At 44.6% G+C, this 24,841-nt stretch overlaps 1 protein-coding gene across 2 annotated transcripts in view; it reads left to right on the forward strand.

Annotated features, from left to right (window-relative positions):
• The window catches only part of polr3a (polymerase (RNA) III (DNA directed) polypeptide A), a 71,050-nt gene that overhangs the window by 14,650 nt on the left and 31,559 nt on the right, over window positions 1-24,841 (forward strand). For both annotated transcript variants that reach the window (XM_085970570.1, XM_085970571.1), the window contains exons 5-15: window positions 1,763-1,917; window positions 2,448-2,687; window positions 7,018-7,180; window positions 9,608-9,744; window positions 9,827-9,930; window positions 11,954-12,095; window positions 12,621-12,761; window positions 13,152-13,221; window positions 14,603-14,730; window positions 16,493-16,631; window positions 21,555-21,719. In XM_085970570.1, the coding sequence (XP_085826696.1) occupies window positions 1,763-1,917; window positions 2,448-2,687; window positions 7,018-7,180; window positions 9,608-9,744; window positions 9,827-9,930; window positions 11,954-12,095; window positions 12,621-12,761; window positions 13,152-13,221; window positions 14,603-14,730; window positions 16,493-16,631; window positions 21,555-21,719 (1,584 nt within the window). The remainder of the gene's footprint in view (window positions 1-1,762; window positions 1,918-2,447; window positions 2,688-7,017; window positions 7,181-9,607; window positions 9,745-9,826; window positions 9,931-11,953; window positions 12,096-12,620; window positions 12,762-13,151; window positions 13,222-14,602; window positions 14,731-16,492; window positions 16,632-21,554; window positions 21,720-24,841) is intronic.

Here is a 24,841-nt window from a genome sequence, read left to right on the forward strand (position 1 = left end):
GCAGCGCCTCGATTTCAAAATTCTCATTCTTGTTTTCAAATCCCTCCATGGCCTCGCCCCTCCCTATTAAGGTCTAGAACGAGGGATCACAGCCTCAGGATACGGGGTAGGACATTTAGGACTGAGATGAGGAGAAATTTCATCACTCAGAGGGTGGTGAACCTGTGGAATTCTCTACTCCAGGAGGCTGTGGAGGCCAAGTCACTGAATATATTTAAGAAGGAGATAGATAGAATTCCAGACACAAAAGGCATCAAAGGGGGAGAGAGTGGGAATATGGTATTGAGATAGAGGATCAGCCATGATCATATTGAATGGCAGAGCAGGCTTGAAGGGCCGAATGGCCTACTCATGTTTCTATGTGTCTATCTCTGTAATCTCCTCCAGCTCCACAACCCCCCAAGATATCTGCGCTCCTCTAATTCTGCTCTCTTGAGCATCCCTGATTATAATCACTCATTCATTGGTGGACATGCCTTCTGTTGCCTAGGCCCTAAGCTCTGGAATTCCCTGCCTAAAGCTCTCCGCCTCGCTACCTCTCTCTTTTAAGACGCTCCTTAAAACCTACCTCTTTGACCTAGCTTTTGGTCACCTGCCTTAATTTCTCCTTATGTGGCTCGGTGTCAAATTTTTTGTCTAATAACATTCCTGTGAAGCGCCTTAGGACGTTTTACTACATTAAAGGCGCTATATAAATACAAGTTGTTTTCAGTTTTGTGTCCTGTTTTGATGATGAGCTGGCCAACAAAAGAACATCTTCCACCGACAATAACTAAGAGCTGTCAAACTGCTATCACAGTAATTCTGATTTTGATACCAAAAAATATTGGGTAGATGGACATGGAGATTGGCAAGATCATGAGGAGGGGTGGGTGAATGCAGTAACATTATCAAAATGCAGTAATGACTGCCTGAAAACAAGTGGAAGTATTGGCAGCAGGCATTTGGGAAAGATCAGGGTACAGAAGAGTCTTAACTAGATTGGTAATCCTTTAAGAAACTTTTACTTGTACTTGTGAATAGCATCCTATAGGAAACCTTTTATCCATTGCCAAAGCTTTGCATCAATGCTACACTTTTTAAAAGTTCAAGTTAAGGCAAGTGATGTATGGAGGTCAGTCTATATAAAATGAGATGTTCTTATTTTGTTAACGGGGCCCCTGCTTGAAAATAAACATTCTGTCCCCTGACATGTTCTGCATATGAAAAGTAACTCCGTTTTATTGTCACCGACTTTATGAAGTGTCAGCTTGGTTTGGTTGGTAGCACGTTTGCCTCTGAGCCAGAAGGCCATGGGTTCAAGTTCCACGTCAAGACTTGAGCACACAATCTAGGTTAACACTCCAGTGCTGAGGGAGTGCAGCATTGCTAAAGATGCTGTCCTTTGGGTGAGACGTTAAACCAAGGCCCCCTTTACCTGTTCTAATATTTCAGTCAGAGGTTTAAATGTCCATGTCTATTCAAAGAATAATTCCCATGTGTATATTCCTCCCTCACCAAACACCACCAAAAAACATTAACTGCTCATTCTTCACATTGCTCTTTGTTGGATCTTGCTGTGTGAAAACTCCAGATTGTAAGTGCACAAAGTAATTCATTCAATGTGGAGTCTTTTGGGTCACTTCTGAAAATAAAGCACTATATAAATCCAAGGTCTTAAACCTTGTCGTGCCCTATCTCAAAATGGATGATCAGCATTTTGTATTTCAGTGTCGTCGTCTGTTGTATCAAGTTAAAAGTGTTGGTGCTTTGTTTTCAATAGGTCCTGTGAAAAAATGTGGCTTATTAAAAATTATTCATGAAAAGTACAAGACAAATAAGAAAGTGATGGATCCTGTGGTATCAGATTTTCTACAGTCTTTTGATATAGCCATAGAACATAACAAAGAGGTGGAGGCACTGCTTGGACGAGCTCAAGTTAGTATCGTGGTGTTCGCATCCTTGAAGACAAATTCCGCACTTTATTACCAGAATTAAATTTCTTGGATCATTTTTATTTAATAATTCTATTGAGCGGTACGATTGTTTCATTAGATAATGTGAGAAGTTTGTTCGTAAAGCTGCCCTGCAATCAATGTAACAGGAGAATATAAACTCTGCAATAAATTAACCGTAACATTCTAATTTTAATAAATCTATTGATTAGAATTTAGAAATTTTGATGCTTGCAATTTAGGTTGGGCATTCACTTCAAAAGTTTTCACGACGCTAATGTTTAATTATCTTGAATATTAGCCTTGAGAAAGGTGTGTACAATGTATGGGGCATACCTGTCTTGGATATATACTTTAATCTGTACTTCATTACAGTACATCGCTGTCTTAAAAGCCAGGGAAGTTTGCCTGCTGAGTGTATAATTTCTGAAAGTATTGATTATATATCACCGCAATCTCTCAAAAGCTTATTTTATATGCAGTCTTCTACAACTCGCTTTCTTAATCTTTCAGGAGAATCTCAATCCCCTTGTGGTGTTGAACTTATTTAAAAGAATCCCCTCAGAAGATATCCCACTGCTTCTTATGAACCTGGAAGCAGGGAAGCCCGCTGACTTGGTCCTTACTCGGTTGCTGGTTCCTCCACTTTGCATCCGGCCTTCAGTGGTCAGTGACCTGAAATCGGGGACTAACGAAGACGACCTGACCATGAAGCTGACAGAAATTATCTTCCTAAATGACGTCATTAAAAAGGTCAGGCCATGTTTCTAGAATTTACATTTTATCCAGCATTATAATGCAATGCTCCGTGATGAGCATGCACTGAAGTGGACTTGGTCAGTGCTACAATCTAATAACAGTTAAATACAGTCTTGGGCTTTTAGCAGGGTTCTACAATAAGTAGTACATATCCTAAATAACTTAATTGAGATGTTTGTATTTGTTTTTCTGTAAATGTAAAACATTGGCTAAGATCCTAAACAGGTGTGAGTTTGTCTTTGTTCATGGAGCATTTTTGTTCCATACCTAACTTTTTTGGTTTTGTGTTTAGGATTGGTCTTAAATGTGTAACATTTAGTACAGATAGTAACCCATCACCTCTTTCCTCAGTGCCCTTGCTAAGCGAGGGACAAATTAGCCAGGGTTCCCTCTCCTTGCTATCCAACAGCCATTGCGCCCTGTGTATTCTGCGGATCGCAGTTTTTGCAAAGTGGCTCCTTTCCCGTCTGGTGGGGATTAAGACAAGTGGGTCAAAACATGGGATCATGCAATCAATTTAAATAACGTACCTGGTAATTTGAATTGTTTGATATAACTTATAAAGAGAATTGCCTGCCCTGTGCATATTATAAGATGGTACATCATTCATGTAGCTAATTTGTTAAAAGTCTCTATGCAATTTTATATATAATGTTCACAAGACACCTCTCACAATTGTGGTATTGAACTGTGTGTGTGCGCGCTAGGCCGCTGTAGCAGAGCCTGGTCTCCAATCGTCTTGGATCCCCTTGCCATTGGGCCAAGACCTTGCTCTGTCAAGCCCCGTGTGGTAGCTGGTGTGCAACGGCCACCCCACGTTAAAAGAATTCACGCACAGGCATCTTCCACCCTTTAAAATGAAGTTAGGGACCTGGAACGTCGGGACCCTCACAGACAACCCCAACTGTGACAGAGACTGCAGGTCCCGCATTGGACTCATCAGTCACCTGAGAACTCATTTTTAGTGTGGAAGCAAGTCATCCTCGGTTCCGAGGGACTGCCTAAGAAGAAGAAGATTGAACTTAATCTACAAATTTCTATTATACTTAAAACAGGAAGCCAGTTATTCCCTGAGATTTCAGAGAAACTTCGCTAGCACCAGAGGGGAATATGTCTCCTTTACCATAGGATGTCTGTGTTTAAGAACATGTGGCATTAAAAGGACAGGCCGAGTTGCGCGCACGTTTCCCCAGCAGCGAAGTAATATATTGTGTGCGAAATAGTCCCTGTAAAGCTGCATACCTCCTGACATGGTGTGAGTAACACCACCGGAGATGTGCTGGCGTTAAATTGAGTTTTTGGGGGTAATTTTGTATCCTCATGAAGAATCTTGGTGCTTGGAAACAGAAGGTTTCTCCATTTTTTTTTTTACAAATATTATCTGTCTCAAGCTACCCAGATGCAGAATGAAACTTTCTTACTCTGTTGTTTCTTAATCTAAATTGGATTAGAGTGCCCCCAACTACAGCCATTTGACGTTGCTATTTCCCCAAAGAAGCCCTCCCTCTGGCTTTATCTGTTTCAGATTGCAGTTTGTGGTTTTTATTCCGCGGATTGATGTGCGCGACCACCAAGTTTGAGACTGACTAGACTTCACTACCGTTGGTATGGGCTGGATTTGAACCCAGGCCACAGCAGTGAAAGTCCCTTCAGCGTTTCAGTCTGACTCCGGGATGTACCCCCCCACCCCCCCCCTCCCCCCGGAGAAGAGTGAAGCAAATGGTTGTATTGTTCCAAAGTTTACTTGGAGGCACCACAACATACGAGGAGCTCTGGTTGGTATCGGGTCAGTGGAAAGGGAAGCGAGAGAAAGGGAGTCTTTGGCTTTATCCCCTTCCCTCAAGCATTGCCTGTGTCTTGTAATCTCACACCGCAATTTTAGTGTTTGTGTACAGTACAGAAGATGCACGCCGGATAGCAAGATAATGTTAGGACGTAACTCATGAATGATTACAGCAGGTTCAAGTTCTCTTGCTGGTGTATTTCCCATATGTCATTGGCTACCCAGTATGATGAATAAATGCAAGAATTTTTTGTTATAATTTTCAGACTTGTTCTGAACATGGCACCATCTTGTGGCCATTGTGATTTTAGCACTGTATTCGGTACCTTACACTAGTTTGAAATACAGGAAACTTCGCGATATCCGGCACCGACGGGACCGGCGTGATGCCGATCTATGAAAACTTCCGGACAGACCAGCGCTAATGTTGAAGGATACGGAGGTTTTCATCTCCGTATCTGACAACAAACACTGTTGCTTAGCAACAGCTTGTAAACAGTCGGCCCATACCTTGGAAGCGTCTCTGTAGCTTAGCAACAGCTTCAGAGAGGCTTTCCAGAGACTGACTGTTTAAAAAAATGCTAGGAGAAGAAAAAAAAAGAAAAAAAACCTAACAAAACGGCTGCTGATTTCTGCCGTTAGATCGAGGTTTCCGGACATACAACCTCCGGATAAACCAAAGTTTCCTGTGGACCAGTATATGTGAAATATATATTACAAATGTATTTTTTAACCATTTTTGTACAACTTTCTACTTTTAATAGAAAATGTTTTGGTCTTAGTCTTTCCACACTCTCACTGAGCTTCCTGCCTGCTAGGAAATTCTTACTCCCTAGCCCCATAGATGCAGTGTAGCTGGTTCCAAAGTCAATTCTGTGGCATGGTGTTACTCTCCCTTTCCAAATTCTAATACCTCGTTCCTCTCGATCCCAGAGCCTCAGTCCTGGCCCGCCCCAATTTTTTGTTACAACATCTCTCCTCTCACCTGATCCCAGTACTCTCCACTGACCCAATACGCACTGCCTCCCATCTTGCTCCGTACCAAAGGTTTTAGAAAGAATAAGAGATACACCGGTAAAGAAATGTGTGAATATCAAAGAAAAATTGGGTGATGTACAGAAGAGAGGAGAGACAGAGGGAAGAGCCAATTTAAAAGAAATAGGGAGGGGAATAGTATGGGGAGAAAAGAAATTCTAGATAAACAGATATAACAACTGGCATTTATGTAGTGTTATTGATGTCAAAAAGATGTCTTGGACTGTTTCGCAGAGTGAAGAAAAATACACTGAGCAAGAGAGGAATGGAATTGAGGGATAGGTGAAAAGAAAGAAATGAGGGAGAAGGTTTGGCATGTGAATTTTGGGAGGGCGTTTGAGTGTCGGGGCACGGTGGCTGAAAGAGTGGCCATCAGTGGTGGAGTGAAGAAGGCAGGGAACAAGGAGAAGGCCAGTGTTAGAGGAGCAAAGTGTTATGAGCAGGGCTGTTGGCCTGAAGAATGGAGAATAGGGAGCTATTGGAGCCTGACGTGGCTGATGGAAGTTTAGAGCTTTGTGTGGGTAAGGGTAGGTAGAGGCTGCAACATTCTGAACATGCTGCAGTTTATGGCAAATGGAAGTGAGGAGTCCAGCTAGGACAGCATTAGAAAAGTCGAGATGATAAATAGATGGATTAGTGTCTCTACAGTGGTGGGGGAAGGGTAGGGACGGAGGCGGGTGATATTTCAAAGTTGGAAGAAGGCGGGTGTGGTGAGCACTGGATGTTGAGAAGAATCTGGTTAGAATCGGGCAGCATGCAAGAGACGACTTTGAGAAAAATGTGACAGAGCATACAGAAAGAGGAAAATAAATGAGGGGCACAAAGATTTAGTGAATCGGACAAAAGCAATGGTGTTTTGTACAAGCTGTAGAAGCTACATCATTACATAAATTTAAAACCGAAATAGACAGTTTCCTAGAAGTAAAGGGAATTCAGGGTTACGGGGAGCGGGCAGGAATTTGGACATGAGTCTAGGTTCGGATCGGTCATGGCCCTGTGGGTAGCGGAGCAGGCCCAGGGGCCGTGTAGCCTGATCCTGCTCCTATTTCGTGTGTCTAATTCTGTTAGATTCAGGAGATGGTTCTGTGATAGTAGATTGGCGGTTAGGATCAGATCAGCCATGATATTGAATGGCGGAGCAGGCTCAAGGGGCCGATTGGCCTACTCCTGCTCCTATTTCTTATGTTCTTATTGGGATTCTGTGCAGTGGAATTGGATGGAAAGTGGTTGGATCAAATTGATCTTGGCTTCGTGAAGGTTATAGAGAGGGAAATGGAATTCCCCTTTAACATCATAAACCGTTGCTGTATAGTCCATTTGTAAATAAAAACAGAACATGCTGGAGACACTCAGCAGGTCACGCAGCATCTGTGAAGAGAGGAACAGAGTTAACGTTTCAGGTCGATGCCCTTTCGTCAGATCCATTTGTAAACTTCAGTTCAAAACCTGTCAGCAGTTCTCCGCTTCAGAGCGCAGAGTTGGATCATGAACTCTCTGTTTCCTCAGCATCGAATGTCCGGAGCAAAGACTCAAATGATCATGGAAGACTGGGACTTCCTACAATTACAGTGTGCACTTTACATCAATAGTGAGCTTTCTGGCATTCCTCTCAACATGGCACCCAAGAAATGGACCAGGGGCTTCGTGCAGAGGTTGAAAGGAAAACAGGGTAGGTTACTTCAAACTGCAGTGGATTGCTTTCTGTTTAAGTACTTAAAGGCTCTGTCTCCGAATAGAATGAAACAAAAATTCATAAACACGTGAGTTTTTTTGGTCTCAAAAGAAATTTGATTGTGATACCCCATGGGAGAAAATGGGGGGGGCGGGAGGAGGATCCTGCAGCTCAATTCTAGGTACAGAAAACTCTTTTTTTTATCCGGGACCGGCGTGGTGCCGGTTTATCAAAGTCCGGATTACAGAGAGGTATAGTAAAAGGTACGAGAGCCCCGTACACAGCAACAAATCCAGGCTTCCCTGTTGCTTAGCAACATGTGCAGGAACTCCGGCCACAAGATCCAGGTGTCCCTGTTGCTTAGCAACAGGTGCAGGAACCCCGGTTACACAGCCACATATCCAGGAACGGCTACTAATATGAAGTAAAACTTACCTGAACCTACTCCTGAATTTTACCGGTTAACAGAGATTTCCGGTTATTTAGGTGCCAGTAAATCGAGAGTTTCCTGTATTGGACTTCACTGTGGGGCAGCAAGGGCTGCATAATTCTTATTTAAATTTAGTTTGATAATGTTGCAAAGGATGATCATATATAACACCGATCATATAACTTTGTCAATAGTTTTTGTTCTTTTTATGCAACCTTTTTATTAAGTTTAAAGTGTCTTTTATCCCATTAACAGTGCAAAGTTTCCCTTGAGCTCTGAGTGCTGGGAGAGGAGGATAATGCTCAGTACCTCAGTGGGTGATGTCTTTCCCCATCAAGGAAACTGCAGCAAATATTTCAAATTAATTCTTTTGGTTTTTTCCTAACTAAGACCCATTTATCAAAATGGAGATATTCAGTCTACAGTTATACTGTGATTTGACGTAACCTTGTGCAGCCTAAATGCCACTTGACAAATTTAAAAACAAAACTGTGCCCCACATCCGAGAAAATAATAGAAATGCATAAGGATGGTGCAACATAATTCAGCACATTGCACTTTCAGTTTCACCGCTGCCACAGAAGAGAGGCAAGCCGAGGGCATCTGCTTCCTTCAGGGAGCGAGGGAAAAATCAGAGGCCAAGTCGCCCAAAGCACTAATGACATAAGAATTAGGAGCAGGAGTCGGCCACACGGCCCCTCGAGCCTGCTCCGCCATTCAATAAGATCATGGCTGATCATCGACCTCAACTCCACCGTCCCGCACCATCCCCATATCCCTTGATTCCCCTAGAGTCCAAAAATCCATCTATCTCAGCCTCGGCTGAGTCAAAAGACTCTGCATTCACAGCCCTCTGGGGCAGAGAATTCCAAAGATTCACAACCTTCTGAGTGAAGAAATTCCTCCTCATCTCGGTCTTAAATGGCCGACCCTTTATCCTGAGACTATGCCCCCTAGTTCTAGACTCTCCAGCCAGGGGAAACAACCTCTCAGCATCTACCCTGTCAATCCCCTTCAGAATCTTGTATGTTTCAATGAGATCACCTCTCATTCTTCTAAACTCCAGAGAGTATAGGCCCATTCTACTCAATCTTTCCTTATAGGACAGCCCTCTCATCCCAAGAATCAGTTGAGTGAACCTTCATTGCTCAGCCTCCAAGGCTTGTGTATCCTTCCTTAGATAAGGAGACCAAAACTGTGCACAGTGCTCCAGGTGTGGTCTCACCAAGGCCCTGTACAATTGCAGCAAGACCTCCTTACTCTTATACTCCAACCCCAATCGACAGAGACTTGGGGAGCGCGTCACCCACCTGCCCTTATTCAGCCAGGGAAGTTATCTGGCATGAAATAAATAGAGGAAAACTCCGTTAATTATACAAAAATGAATGTGTAGATGTGTTCTCTATGGCTGAGTAAAATAAACACATTAACGAGCGACTGCACAACTAACGCAGTAACTTAGAGCATTCAGATGCAACAGGAACCCAATGCGGTCAGGAGAATCTTAAGAAATTGAATAGTTCATTCAAAATCCTGGTGACCTGAAACTGAACGATATCCTGTGTATTTCTTTGAATAACTGGGTGGGTGAGAAGCAGGAAAGTTTTAGTTTGCTCTGTCGAAGTGAGTTTTTGAAAACGGTTGGTTGCATTTGGGTTGTTTTCACTTCCCTCAGCAATTTCTAGCTCCCTGGAGCTAACGATTCTCGTGCTCTGTTCGCTCACACCAAGATCACTAGATCTTTATTAAATTCCATTCTGCCTTGATCCCTGTCCTTGCCTTCTTCACCCCATTAAAATCTAACTGCTAACTATACAGGTTCAGAGATTTGAGTCAAAACAACAGCATACTCACGATCACTTGTTGCGGCCTGTCAGACTGAAATAGCTGTAAAGTTATAAGTCCCTCAGAAACATGACAATACACCCTAGTCATCATACATGAAAGAATGTATAATACTAAATGATAGCTCTTTATTCAAAATAAAACTGTAGGTCGATTTCGAGGAAACTTGTCTGGAAAAAGAGTGGATTTTTCCAGCAGAACTGTCATCTCTCCCGACCCTAATCTGCGTATAGATGAAGTAGCGGTTCCAGTGCATGTGGCAAAGATCCTGACGTATCCCGAAAGGGTGAGTTTCCTTTAAGGATATTTTATCCCTTATTGGAAAGTGTCTGTTTAAACCATATTAACTTTTGTTATTTTTGCAACAGGTGACGAAAGCCAACCTGGACTTGATGCAGAAACTTGTGCGCAGTGGACCTGAAGTACACCCAGGGGCTAACTTTATTCAGCAGCGGCACACAAACCTGAAGAGGTGATCATTTCCCTTTGAGTTTTGGTTTATAGCTGATTTTGTTTGCATTTTTTCCTTCCCTCTCCGTCTCTCTACCTCGCTCTCCTCCTTTAAGACGCTCCTTAAAACCTACCTCTTTGACCAAGCCTGCCTTAATACCGCATGTGGCTCGGTGTCAAATGTTGTTTTATGACACTCCTGTGAAATGCCCTGGGACATTTTACTAGTTTAAAGGCGCTATATAAATACAAGTCGTTGTTGTTGTTCCCAATTTAAAATATTAATTGCTCTGGAGTTTATCCTGTTTTCGTTCAGTGATTATACAGAATGGAGACTTTAAGTTTGATGTACAGTAAACGCTTGTTTAAACGGCACTTAAACATCCGGAATTCTTTAATAACCGGCAAAATAGATAACCGGTAATCTTGCCGAATCCATCCATTTTTCCGAGTCTGAGTTTCCCCCGGTGGCCGAGTAAGTCCGTGGTTTTTATTTTTTTTGTGTTAAAAATTGCCTACCTCTCTGTTATCTGGAATTTTTCATCAACCGGCGCCATCCCGGTCCCGTAGATGCCGGATACGAAAGAGTTAATTGTAGTTGGAACTTTTTTCTTTCAATTCCTTCAGCTGTCTTTTTTAAAAGAGGAAAAGGGTGGAGTTGTTAGTGCTTTGGAGCCACAAAGTGTTGGGAATGCAGCATCTTGCCCTTGCTAACCCAGCACGCTGCTGCCTATCTCCACTGTGCCATCAGGAAGAAGTGTTGAGTGGAGGCCCAGATGCTTTTTGCCAGAGGTGGCGTTAAGCCAGGCCATTCTTTGTAGATCTGAGTGGCGTTGGAAAGGTGTGGGAGCAGAACACCACATCCCCAATGATCCAAGTAAACTCGAGCTTCAAAAGAAAGCTGGGAAACTATGCAAGACCGCATCAAGTAAAGGTGCACAGTAAAGGGAGAAGCTATCTTTAAAAAGATGTTGTCTGGCCCGCAGAGAAAGCTGAAATGAAGTCACTGTAACATATTTATATATTAACTTGAGTGCAACCTAAAGTTGTCAGATGAAATATAGATCGCAGAATTTGATTGCATGGGAGATGTGTGACGTTATACCATCAAAAACAATTCTTTATTAGTGTACATGTGAAAGACTAGAAAAGTGACATTGCGAGTTGACCATTTGTTCTGGAACTGTGTATTGACTAAAGGTGTGACTGTTTAACGGGTTAATTTATTAACAATTTTTGTGCAGCTTTATCCTGCTTATATACATATCTTGAGCAATACAATTGTATAAAAGTGCCATCTACAGTACAGTATGAGCATATATAATTTATGATTTGTGGAACAAGGTATGCTTGGTGCTTCATGGCTGTCGGGCAGCTTGGTACATTGACATCAATGAACGGTGAGTTTGGCTTCCAGCATAACCAATGGCCAGTCATGAGCTGGTGAATCGTGGAAATTAAACCAGAGTGCGTTGGCCAAGTAACTCACAAGCAACGTTTCCCCCCAGGCCGCGTACCGATTGCGAGGTCCCGGGCAGGCCACTGCTGGAACAGATACTGCGCATGCAGCACAGCAAATTTAAAAGGCCCACGCTGGGGGGGAAAAAATTAGAGGGAGCATTGCTCACAAGTACCTGTGATGCCCTTGTGTTATTAATGCGACCGGACTATTTTCAGTGAACTGGCCGTCGCAAGCAATTATTTATGGATGTCTGCGTAAAGTATTTTTTGGAAAAATTGCCATTTTCTGGCACTTTCAGTGTTCTGACTGTGGCGTGATTGTGAGGTTAAGTGATGCGGCCTTGCATAGTTTCCCAGCTTTCTTTTGAAGCTAGAGTTTAGAGCGAGATTGTCTGTAAACTGCTCTCTTGTGTTGAATTGGTTATGGGATATTACTGTACATTTGAGTGCATCTAGCACTCACACAACCAATGTTTGTGCCAAAAGTTTTGGTTGCACAGGAGTACAAATTACTCTTCTAAAGACAACATTTTTGTATATGTTTATTTACATACACTGCCTAATTTTTGCCCCTTGAAATAAAGGTTTCTAAGATATGGAAATAGGGAGAAGATGGCACAAGAGCTGAAATATGGTGACATTGTGGAGCGACATCTAATTGATGGGGATATCGTGCTGTTCAATAGACAACCGTCCCTGCACAAGCTGAGCATCATGGCCCACATAGTAAGTGTTTTGTAAAACACGAAATGCTGTAAAAGTGCATTATTCATATCCTGGGTTGTAGAAACAAATTGCTTTATACTGGTGTTTTCAATTGCACCATATATTTGGCGTAAATAAAAATAACTTGAATAGATTTTGTACATCAGCTTCTGTGGTACAATACTGCAAAAATATTTAGACAGACAAATGTGTCCTTCAACACCCTGCTAATATTTTGTGCTCTTAATTGTTTCTGGCATGTCTGCAAGGTGTGAAAAAATTAAAAAAGCGAGGCTTATGTTTAGCTCCAAATGATGTCTGTAATTTGCAAAAGCAGAATTTCTCCAATTGATTCCGCCTTTTCTCTTTCCTCTCCCCACTCTGGTTTATATTATAATCCTCTTGAAATTTACTGGTAGCTGAGTTTGTATTGTCAAAGTATAACCAGGATTAATAGTAACTTCTGTAAAATGTAAAGTCTGCCAAGATAAAAGAAGGAAATTCAGCTCCATTTTTTTTCCTTTTTTATTTTTATATAAATTTCAGGCCGTGGTGAAACCGCACCGAACATTCAGGTTCAATGAATGTGTCTGCACACCATATAATGCAGATTTTGACGGTGATGAAATGAATCTTCATCTTCCTCAAACTGAGGAGGCCAAGGCTGAAGCACTTATTCTTATGGGGGTAAGTGCGGTTTGATTATATTATTTAACTGGGTCTAATACACCGGATTCATTTCAATAACAACGTCTCGTTCTCGGGAGCATCAAAGTGTTGACGTAATAAAACTCACTCACTTGGTTTGAGCATAAAGCAAGGCTTTAATCAACTTGTTTCAGAACATGGAAGTCTAGTTGTACTTCACTAGCTCCTTGTCTTACAAAATGTCCCTGAAAAGCTGGGGCCCACGCCCGAGTATTTATACTCCTTGGACGGCGTCACCAGCTGGCCATCCAGCGTTATTTCATAAGTAGTTTCTTGATGATGAGATTTATAACGTGTTATATAAAAAAGCAATAGCTGTCACAGTTGAATTCATTTATCGCCACACGATTCCTTTTCTTTTCCCTTTAGACAAAAGCCAACTTGGTAACTCCTAGAAATGGGGAGCCCCTAATTGCTGCAATCCAGGACTTTCTAACAGGTGAAGTAGAGTTAAGCATTTTTCATGTCAATGTTTGGGATTTTATTTAACTGATATGTTAAGAGTAGTGAAAATTCTGTGCACTTTGTGAATCAACTGGAGTTTGCGTTCTCTCCAAACTTACCAGGAACTCGATCAGGCCAACTGTACATATAACTGATTATGTCCTGGGATTTGAGCAGGCTTTACAACTTAATTTCCTTTTTGAATGTTTGTACAATGGAATTTGCTGATATCCCCAGTAATCTTTTTTTTTTGAGTTTCTGTTGCTAAGATAGCTTTATTGCTAATATGTATATTGGTATTTAATTTGTTAACATAATAGTGTTTGATTCTTGACAATTGCATCCTCTTTGTCAAGCAATTGTTGTACTGGATGGCTTTTTTTTTTAAAAACGTACCTCATCACATATAGTTAACTACCAGGAAACTTTGTGCTGTCCGGCACCGACGGGACCGAGCTGTTGCCGTCCCATCAAAACTGCCGGACAAACCAGCGCTAATGTTGAAACATACGGAGATTTTGAGCTCCGTATCTGGCGACAAACCCTGTTGCACAGCTTCTAAACAGTCGGCCGTACCTTGCAAGCGTCTCTGTAGCTTAGCAACAGCTTCAGCGAGACCTTGCAGAGCCTGACTGGTGGGGAAAAAAAAGCAACGAAAAGAAAAAAAACCGAACGAAATGGCTCCTGATTTTTGCCGGTGGCTCGAGCATTCCGGACAGTTAACCTCCGGATAAACCAAAGTTTCCTGTAGTTGATTAGGAAGAGAGTGCAGTTGTGCTACTGGTTGACAACAGCCGAAGTTGGTACCAGTATCAGTAGCATGATTGACGTTTGTTTCAGTCGAGTTGACGGTATAAGAGTTGCTTTTAAAAGTCTTCAAACTTGGCAAATTGTTCACTTTTTGTTCAGTGACTGAATGCACAAACTGATGTAAATGGCTTTGAATATCGACCTGCAGAGTTTTAAGATTTGATCTGGAATCAGGCCGAGAAGTGGCCTGAAACGGTATTTCAATTCACAAGGTCGCTTACTGCTTTCTTCTTTCCAGTCTTTAGCCAGTGCCACCCTCAAACTGGCAACTTGCAGGCACAGTGAGACCAGCCATGGTTCAGGAATATTTCCTTTCCCCTCCCCATCCCACCCTTTCTCTATGGGAAATGCCTGGCTTCTCCCACAATTGGTAGAGTTGAGTTCAGGAATTCAGCACTTGGAAATATATGCGTACAGAAAGAATTTTTAACTTGCCTTCCATGACTATATTCAGTATGATGTAGCAGACTGTGTGCTGGTTTTTACATATATACCACATGGCTTTGTACGTGACTGCTGAGAAGATATCCCATTTATTAAAAGATGATTCATTTTTGTTTGGACAGGTGCCTATCTGCTTACCATGAAAGACACTTTCTTTGACAGAGCGAAGACGTGTCAGATCGTTGCCTCCATTCTTTCAGGGAAAGATGAGCGAATCAAAATTAGTCTTCCGCCTCCTGCAATCCTGAGGGTGATCCTTCTATCTATTTTTAAAAAGCTGAAATAAGTTTTTATCATTTAATGCTGAAATTACGTAAGCTGGGAGCTTGGGCAGGACTCCTGTCCCTTATTTCACAGATTTTAAGGTGGGCAATTTTATGCAGTATATGTTCAATATACTATATGGTGATGCTTCACAAATGCGGGTTATGCAAGATATGGGACTAACTTGATTCACAAAACTTAATTTGAGTCTGTTCCCGCGACACAGTTTATATATTCTCCTACAGTTTGATCTTTTTAGTTTATCACAGGGCTGGATAAAACCTTTACAAACATGCAAGTTTTTAATCATTGAGGTTTTACATGCTCCCCATTTCATTTCCGTGTTCACCATGATGTTAACCTGTTTCTAATCAGGGTGTCACTAAATTGGAAATTTGGGGGGGGTGGGATTTTAACTGCCAGCGGGTTTCCATCCCCAAAACTGCTGGCTTCAGTAAGTTGCCCACCCATCTGTTGCAGTACAGGAAACTCTCGATTTACCGCCACCTAAATAACCGGAAATCTCTATTAACCAGCAAGATTCAGGAGTAGATTCAGGAAAGTTTTACTTCATATTAGTGGCCGTTCCTGGATCTGTGGCCGTGTAACCGGTGTTCCTGCACCTGTTGCTATGCAACAGGGACGCCTGGATCTGTGGCCGGGTTCCTGCACCTGTTGCTATGCAACAGGGACGCCTGGATCTGTGGCCGTGTACGGGGCTCTTGTACCTTTTACTATACCTCTCTGTAATCCGGACTTTTTGATAAACCGGCACCACGCCAGTCCCGTTGGTGCCTGATAGAGTTTCCTGTACCTGGCCACGGCAATTATAGGCACTGGGCCTGATTAATATGCCGCCAGTCAACTTTCCACCTGGGAGGCGGCTGCCAACCTCTCGGAAAATCGGGCAGCCCTTGGCTGCTCGCCCGCGCTCAGGCAAGTGTGGGGGAGGGAGTGCTGGGGGATCTCGCGGTCAGGTAAGGTGGGGAGTCCGGCACAAGGAAGCCTAAACTTTTGATGTGGGGCCCGGAGGAAAGTAAAAAAAAAACTTACTTGGAAGGGCCTCTTGAGCTTCTTGGCCCTCTTCAAACTGGCCTTCACATGACGGGGAAAGCCGCGGTGCTTCCGAGCTCAAATTGAAGTTAATATAGCTGTTGGGGGCCTGAAGACCTCATCGTACCCCAATTAGCATATGTGAATTAGGGCCTAACCATCCAGTTTCTGCCAGGTGGGTAAGGATAAAATTTCCCCCCACCCCACTCCACAGAAAATCTATTGATTTTTTTTTTTGGGTGGCCCTACCTTAGCTCATTTCTAAAATCAATCCATAACCACATGGTTTGCAAGGTGATAGCCAAATCAATGAACCGTATTAAAGCTGCCTCATATAAAGTATCAGGCAAATTGTATGTCCTTCTTGCTGATGATCGCCCATTTGGAATTGTATACAAATTTACAGTTAAAATATCAATGGTTATTTGTTACCGTAGATAAGGGATAAACAGATGCTTAATTTTTGAGAGGTGTATACAACTTGGCCAAATTCATGTTGCTAGCAAGTTATTTAATCGCATTCATTTATGGGATAAATTGCATAATTCAGTACCTTAATGGTGGCTGTTCCTTGCATCTGTTATGGGAAAGGAGGTTGTACATTTCTTTGTAAATCCGTACTTTAGGTTTGTGACCGAGAGCTGAGCATGATCGGTGCTAAAGTGCAAGATAATGTCATATTGTCTCCTTTACAGCCTGTGACACTATGGACAGGGAAGCAAATTTTTAGCCTTATTCTCAAACCAAACAAAGACTGTCCGATTAATGCAAACCTGCGTACCAAGGGCAAGCAGTACTGTGGAAAAGGCGAGGACCTCTGCCACAATGACTCCTGTAAGTCAGATAAACGTTTTCACCTTAAACAAAAACCTTCAGATCATCAGAACAGAATGACATGCTTAAAACAGGCTGAGCAATAACTTTTGTTGGAAATCATTTTATACGGGAAGACTTTTTGTTCCTGTTAATTACTAATCATTCCAAATTTGGCACATGTTTGATGTCATGCAGACTGTGTGGCATTAGAATAAAACTGAAGTAGTTGAGATGTTTATATTCCAGTTTTAGCTGCCAGAGGTCCTTGACATTTAAGTGAGTATTTGTGATATGAAATGGGGTTAATTATATAATTGAATGTTGCATCCAGTGGAGCATGAGTATCTGTGTTCGACCTCATTTTCCAGAATTGTTGTGGGAGCCAGGAGGCCAGCCGGGAATAGCGAGGTAGAGGGGCACGCTGGCCAGCTGTGGAGGAGTCTCTTGTATATGGCTATCCTTGTAGACGCTTTCATTGAGTCATTCTTAAAGTGACAAAAAATTTGACAAGAACATAAGAAATAGGAGCAGGAGTCGGCCATAAGGCCCCTCGAGCCTGCTCCGCCATTCAATAAGATCATGGCTGATCATCTACCTCAACTGCACTTTCCCGCCCTATCCCCATATTCCTTGATTCCCCTAGAGTCCAACAATCTATCTATCTCAGCCTTGAATATACTCAACGACTGAGCCTCCACAGCCCTCTGGGGTAGAGAATTCCAAAGATTCACCACCCTCTGAGTGAAGACATTTCTCCTCATCTCAGTCCTAAATGGCCGACCCCTTATCCTGAGACTGTGACATAGAAACATAGAAGATAGGAGCAGGAGTAGGCCATTCGGCCCTTCGAGCCTGCTCCGCCATTCAACGAGATCATGGCTGATCATCCAAACCCTAGCACCCGGTCCCTACACCGACCGCCATCCCACACAAGCCCTATCCCCGTAACCCCACGTATTTAATCCCCCCTAACACTAAGGGCCAATTTTTTTTATTTTTATCATGGCCAATCAACCTAACCCGCACATCTTTGGACTGTGGGAGGAAACCGGAGCACCCGGAGAAAACCCACGCAAACACAGGGAGAATGTGCAAACTCCACACAGTCACCCGAGGCCGGATTTGAACCCGGGTCTCAGGCGCTGTGAGGCAACAGTGCTAACCACTATGCCACCGTGACCTCTAGTTCTAGACACTCCAGCCAGGGGGAAACAGCCTCTCGCCATCTACCCTGTCAATCCCTCTCAGAATCTTATGTTTCAATGAGATCACCTCTCATTCTTCTAAACTCCAGAGAATATAGGCCAATTCTACTCAATCTCTTCTCATAGGGCAATCCCCTCATCCCAAGAATCAAATCTAATGAGCCTTCGTTGCACCCCCTTCTAAGACGAGACACGATGTAAGGTGAACTATGTGCAGATGAGTTCGAAGGCAGTGGCAGCTGTTGGGAGTGATGACTGGAGGGAAAGAACGCTCGAGTGCCAAGATCACTGTGAGGAACTCGCTGATCATGGGAGCAGAGGAGGCTCGTATAGCTGCCTCTCCTTTCAAATCTTTAGTCCGCTCAATAATAATAACAATAAAAGATTTGAAAAGAAACAATGTAATGAGAGCTGTGTGTAGGAGACTGTTCTGTACAGCTCCCTGCACCAGTGAGCCCTCAATCATCCATTAATTTCTGTTGTCCACCTGAGGGTTCTGGTCCAGTGTGGCAGCTAATCCTCCTGTGGAACATTTTTTTTTTACATTTTACAATAACATTTTCTACCACTTCGCAAATTGCTTCAACATTTAAACCTGCGTTTCCCTCCCCGTGCAAGTTCACTTGTGCCAGGAAACCTCATCAGCGCACTCCCGAAAGCAGAATGTAATCAAATGTACAGTGACGTCATCAAATATATTTGTGAATGTAAACTCTTAAAATGCAGCGAAAAAGTGAGCATTCTTAAACAAAATCGAAAACATGATACAAGTGAATGATTGAACGCAAAGTTCAAGCAACAAAGCAAGATTTAATACAAAAACGACTATCTTATCAGTAGGGATCGCTTACCATTATATCAGAACACTGGAAATGGGTGTCTCAGTTAGTTTTCTGTTGTTCAGGCTATTGCATTAACCCATAGCTAAATCCTCATTTACAGTGATGCCTCACAATGAGGCCTTTCTTTAAAAGAGTGATGCGAGCGGTTTTCTTTTCGAGGTTTAGATGCGATGATAAGTGTACACTTAGACTCTCATGTTGCAGAAGGGATCTCGGTTAAGTGGCTGATTTTCAAGCAGAATGTTACTTGTTTGCAATCATCGAGCACTATCAGGCCTTGCTTTCCTCTGGCAAAACCACTATTCCAGGATTATCCTGCAATGCAAAGATAATACCTGGCTTCTTTTCGCCACTTCAAACCTTCTCCTTAACTTCCTCTTCCCCTGCTTCCATTCACCCTCATCTCCAACAGCGAGTGCGAGGACCTCGTGGATCTTTGCCACTCGGATTGAAACTATCTGCTCAGCTGCCTCTGCCGCATCCTCCCCACTGCCCTAGCCCTGAACTCGTGTCTTTCTCCTGTCTCCCCTCATGCCCTATCCAAGGTCATCCTGCCCACGAGACTCACCATGACCCTGTTCCCACTAAACTACTGACCACCCAACTTCCCTTCCTAGTCCCCATGTTAGCTGACATCGTAAATGGTTCCCTCTCCTGAAGTACTGTCCCCCCCCTCTCAAAACTGCCGCTATCATCCCCCTTCCTCGAAATCCCACAACCCCTCTGTTCTTGCAAACTACTGCCCCAGCTCCAACCTCCCTTTCCTCTCGAATCCTTTAGTGTATTGTCGCCCAAATCGATGCCCACCTTTCCCACAACTTCATGTTTAAATCTCTCCAATCTGGTTTCCGCCCCACCACAGCACTAAAACGGCACTAATCAAAGTCACAAATGGCATCCTCTGTGACTATGACCATGGTGCACTGTCCTTCTTGAGCTCTCTGCAGCCTTTGATCCGATCAGCCACACCGTTCTCCTCCGTTGTTCATCTATGTGCGATTGCCCTTGCTTGGTTCCACTCTTGCTTATCCAATTGTAGTCAGAGCATCTCCAGCAATGGCTTCTCATCCCGCCCCCCGCACCATCACCTCTGGAGTCCCCCAAAGATCTCTCCTTGGCCCCCTGCTATTCCTCACCTACGTGCTGCCTTTTAGCAAAATCATCAGAAGACGTGGCATCAGGTTCCACATGTACGCTGACGACCTTCAGCGCCACCTCTCTCCACCCCTCCTTTGTCTCTGTTGTCAACACGTGAGTCCAACATCCAGCCCTGTATGAGCCGCTGTCTTCGGGCCCTGCTCCACACTCCACATACAGTTGCCCTTATCCTCATCCACACCAAGCCCATCACCCTGTGCTCGCTGATCTACATTGGCTCCCGGTCTCCCACCACCTCCAATTTAAAGTTCTCATCCTTGTATTCAAATCCTTTCATGGCCTCGTCCCTCCCTACCTCTAACCTCCTCCAGAGTTACAACCCTCCAGCTTTGGCCTCTTGTGCATCCCTCTCTTTCTTCACCCCACCATTGATGGTTGTGCCTTTAGTCCTCTAGGCCATAACCTCTGGAATTTCCTCCCTAACCCCCTCTGCCTCCCTCTCCTCCTTTAAGATCCTTCTTAAAACATACCTCTTTGACCAAACTTTTTGTCACCCCTCCCAATACCTCCTCAGTTGACTCGGTGCCAATTTTTGTTTGATTAGGCTTCTGTGAAGCACATTGGGGCATTTTTCTACGTTAAAGGTGCTATATAAATTAAATGATTTCTAGCAGCCAGCAACGTGATATGCACGTGAAAAAAATCAACCACAGTTGCCTGGTATGTGGGAAACTATAATTTTGATGCCCATTTTCAGATTCCAATAGAATGTTTTCAATGACACTGATGGTGAGTTTATTCGTAGTCTGTCTCTTCGGAATTTCTGTCCTATTTGTGGCTATGGGGGGCATATGAAGCTATTCCTGACGGTTAGTGAATTAAAAAAAACTTGGGAGTGCAGTCTGTCCTATGGGAAAATTCAGTGACTTTGTGATCACTGAACATTTGTGCACATTAACAGAAATTTTAAATATTTCCTTGGTAGTTGACCTGGAATCAACCATGTCAGTTCGAAAGCCAGATCATAGTGATCCTCCCACATGGGGATTATCCAGATGGGTTCAAACGTTGTACACACGTTTGTTATTTAGATGTTGTAGAACATTTTGTAGGTATGGTATGCAATGAGTGTTCAAACCACTAGATATTAAGCATCTCCAAATGATATAAACACTCATAATGGCCCGTATTTTCCGATGCCTACGGGTGTGTACGGGCTGTGTACTCACCCATAGGGACATCAGAAATGCGCTGAAAAGCGGCATTTCCGATCTGTCAAGAATGCTCTTGACCGATCGGACGCCTGCCCTGGAGAAGGGCCTCTGCGGGCGGGAGAGTTCTACTTTCTGGAGAACCTCCGTCTGCTGAAAACCCTTAGAAATCTTACGTCTGGGATACGTGGGCCCTGCGCATTTCGACTGTGGAGAGGCCCAAGAGCAGAAGTGTCCGGACCTCGGGAGCCCTCGGGTAAGTTTGTAGGTTTTTTTCCGATAGGAGGCATTCACACGCAGGAAGCTTCCAATCGGAAATTATGGGCCAATATGTCTTGAATAATATAAAATATCTTTTGTAGCCCAGTTGAAACTTTCGTGATATACTAGTAGAAATGTAGGTCTTTATTTGCACTGGGATTTCTCCACATGCATGCAGTTGTCCAGAAACTACTTTCCCCACAGATCAGAGTGATGGAAGCACAGTTACAATATTCCACATATTTCTTTTACACAGGGGTATCTCTCCCTATAAGCAAATGCATTGTGTTTTTTACCACCTTGCTTTTTTTTGTCATCTTGCAGTCGTTGTAATCCAGAACAGTGAGCTGATGTCTGGGACCCTGGATAAAGGAACTCTGGGGTCAGGTTCCAAGAACAACATCTTCTACATTCTGCTGAGAGACTGGGGGCAGATGGCTGCTGCCGATGCCATGTCTCGTCTTGCTCGGCTGGCTCCTGTCTACCTTTGTAAGTATTTGCAAGTAGTAACTTGGTTGTAAAATGCTGCTGTCTAAATGACTATTGAATTTACCTTGAGGACATCTGTTTTTTTTTGTTCTTGGGATATTTTGCAACTTGCCATAGTTGGATTTGAGCTCTCGACCTCCGGGTTGCTAATTCACGACCATAAATATTACACTGCCAGTCCCATGAACAACAAACTGATTTACAGGAAACTCTCTTTTAACCGGCACCTAAATATCCAGCAATCTCTCTTAACCGGCAAAATTCAGGAGTAGGTTCAGGTAAGTTTTACTGTATACTAGTGGCCGTGTAACCGGGGTTCCTGGATCTGTGGCCGTGTAACCGGGGTTTCTGCACCTGCTGCCGTGCAACAGGGACTCCTGCACAAGTGCCGTGTAACCGGGGCTCCTGCACAAGTGCCGTGTAACCGGGGCTCCTGCACAAGTGCCGTGTAACCGGGGCTCCTGCACAAGTGCCGTGTAACCGGGGCTCCTGCACAAGTGCCGTGTAACCGGGACTCCTGCACAAGTGTCGTGTAACCGGGGCTCCTGCACAAGTGCCGTGTAACCGGGGCTCCTGCACAAGTGCCGTGTAACCGGGGCTCCTGCACAAGTGCCGTGTAACCGGGGCTCCTGCACAAGTGCCGTGTAACCGGGACTCCTGCACAAGTGCCGTGTAACCGGGACTCCTGCGCAAGTGCCGTGTAACCGGGACTCCTGCGCAAGTGCCGTGTAACCGGGGCTCCTGCGCAAGTGCCGTGTAGCCGGGGCTCCTGCGCAAGTGCCGTGTAACCGGGGCTCCTGCACAAGTGCCGTGTAACCGGGGCTCCTGCACAAGTGCCGTGTAACCGGGACTCCTGCGCAAGTGCCGTGTAGCCAGGACTCCTGCGCAAGTGCCGTGTAGCCGGGACTCCTGCACAAGTGCCGTGTAACCGGGGCTCTCGTACCTTGGTAAGTATACCTCTCTGTAATCCGGATTTTTTTGATCAACCGGCACCACGCCGGTCCCGTCGGTGCCGGATTTTAAAAAAAGTGTTTCCTGTATTTGGTAATAGCTGAAAAACTAGTCATGTTGCATAGGGCTACAATACTGGGGGAAGTGAGGGAGTGTAACAGAGCAGGAACACTGGGGACGAAGGCCTAGGAGAAACAAAGATTGGGTGACTGGGTAAAATGCCCCAAGTGGAGGGTTAATGGAGGGAGATCGGGGAACCTACAAGGGGGCTGAAAATTGGTTAAATATGTTTTCCACCAATCTGCTTTATAGTGTCACTAGCTGGGGAGCCCCGCGTTGCGAGGGCAATTTTGGGGCGCTTGGTCTCCCTGCCCCTGTGTGTCCCCCCTCTCCCTGTCATGTCCTCTCCCTGTCCTATCCCTCCCTCCCCTCCCCTCCTCTCCCTCCCCACCCCTCCTCTCCCTCCCTCCCCCCACCCCCACACCTACCCTCCCCTCCCCTCCCCTCCCCTCGCCCACCCCCTCCCCCGCTCCCCCACTCCCCTCTGTCCCTCTCTCCGGCCCCTCCCCCTGCCTAGCGCCTGAGGTCCGGTGCCGTTGCGATAGCGGCCGGGCCGGGACGGACTGGAGCTGAGGTCCCCCGCGTATCGCGCGGCTGATGGACGGCCGCTGTGGGCGGGCGGGCGGCGCGAGCCCCCCCGCAATTTCCCGAGGCTCGCCCCCCCCCCCCCGCGATTTCCCGAGGCCCCCCCCCCCCCGCGATTTCCCGAGGCCCCCCCCCCGCGATTTCCCGAGGCTCTCTTTCTCCCCCCCCCCCCCCCCCCATTAAATTGTTATTTAATTCCCTAACACATCATTAAAATATTTACCTTAGTTCCCTAACACAGAAAGTGTGGGGGAAAAAATTGTGAAAAATCAAGATGGCGGCCACTCACCTCGGTTCAGAAGGATAAGGCCCGCCCACACACGCATTGGTCGACCGGTCGGGTCACCGAAGCGTAGGATTGGTCAATCGTCGAGTCACTCGACACTCAACTGTAGGAAGGAACCCGCCGTCCGATTGGTGGACCTCGACGTCACACGGTCGCTAATGAGATGCTAATGAACGGAACGCTGAACGTTTTTGGGATACCGCGGGCGGGATTTTTGTCCGGCCGAAACGTAAATACGCCTATGACCGGTCCGGAATCGCAAGCTTTCTTTTGAGGCGACGCACGCGTCGGTACGCTCTGTAACTTTCAAACGTATAGAGAACGGACAGACAGACATCAGGACAGACATTGGGACAGACAGAAGAGCCGCTTTATATATATAGATGTTAGCTTGGGCCAGTGTTAGGATCTGATTGGTTCACGTTAACCATGACGCCTTGGACCAGTGTTGGGATCTGAATCAGTGAATTTTGACCCTTTCTACAATCGGGCAAATATGACGGAAAGGATCGGTACAAGATTTTTAATGATGGATAAATATCATCAACCTGGAATAGATATGCTAGTGCAGGTTACTTTGAAGTTTTCTGTCGTAAGTATTTTGCAAGAACCAAAATAGCGCTTATTCTATGTTTTACAGATATATGCTGGGCAACCTAAGCCTTATTGTTTTTATATGTTGCAATCACACATTTAATTTGAACAAAATCTGCTTTTTTGAGGCCTTCCAATCTAATTGGGATTGGATTATGGCCTAATAAAGGGGGTGGAGTAAGGGAACTTTCACTTTTGCCACCATGTGTGAGCAGTATCAGTGCTGTAACCATATTTCAGCCTTTTTACACCTGGGCTTACTCGGCATTGATTTTGGAATTTATTTTAGATTTGATTTTCAGCTGATTGGCCAACATTGGGTTTAATGTGGGGGCTGACTGGTCGAGATTGGGTTTAATGTTGGGGGTTGGATGTTCGAGATCGGGTTTAATGTGGGGGCTGACTGGTCGAGATTGGGTTTAATGTTGGGGGTTGGATGTTCGAGATCGGGTTTAATGTGGGGGCTGACTGGTCGAGATTGGGTTTAATGTTGGGGGTTGGATGATCGAGATTGGATTTAATGTGGGGGCTGACTGGTCGAGATTGGGTTTAATGTTGGGGGTTGGATGATCGAGATTGGGTTTAATGTGGGGGCTGACTGGTCGAGATTGGGTTTAATGTGGGGGCTGACTGGTCGAGATTGGGT

The sequence above is a fragment of the Somniosus microcephalus genome, chromosome 29, assembly GCF_052327205.1.
Source record: "Somniosus microcephalus isolate GS21.2 chromosome 29, FLI_Smic_1.0, whole genome shotgun sequence".
Taxonomy (NCBI): Eukaryota; Metazoa; Chordata; class Chondrichthyes; order Squaliformes; family Somniosidae; genus Somniosus; species Somniosus microcephalus.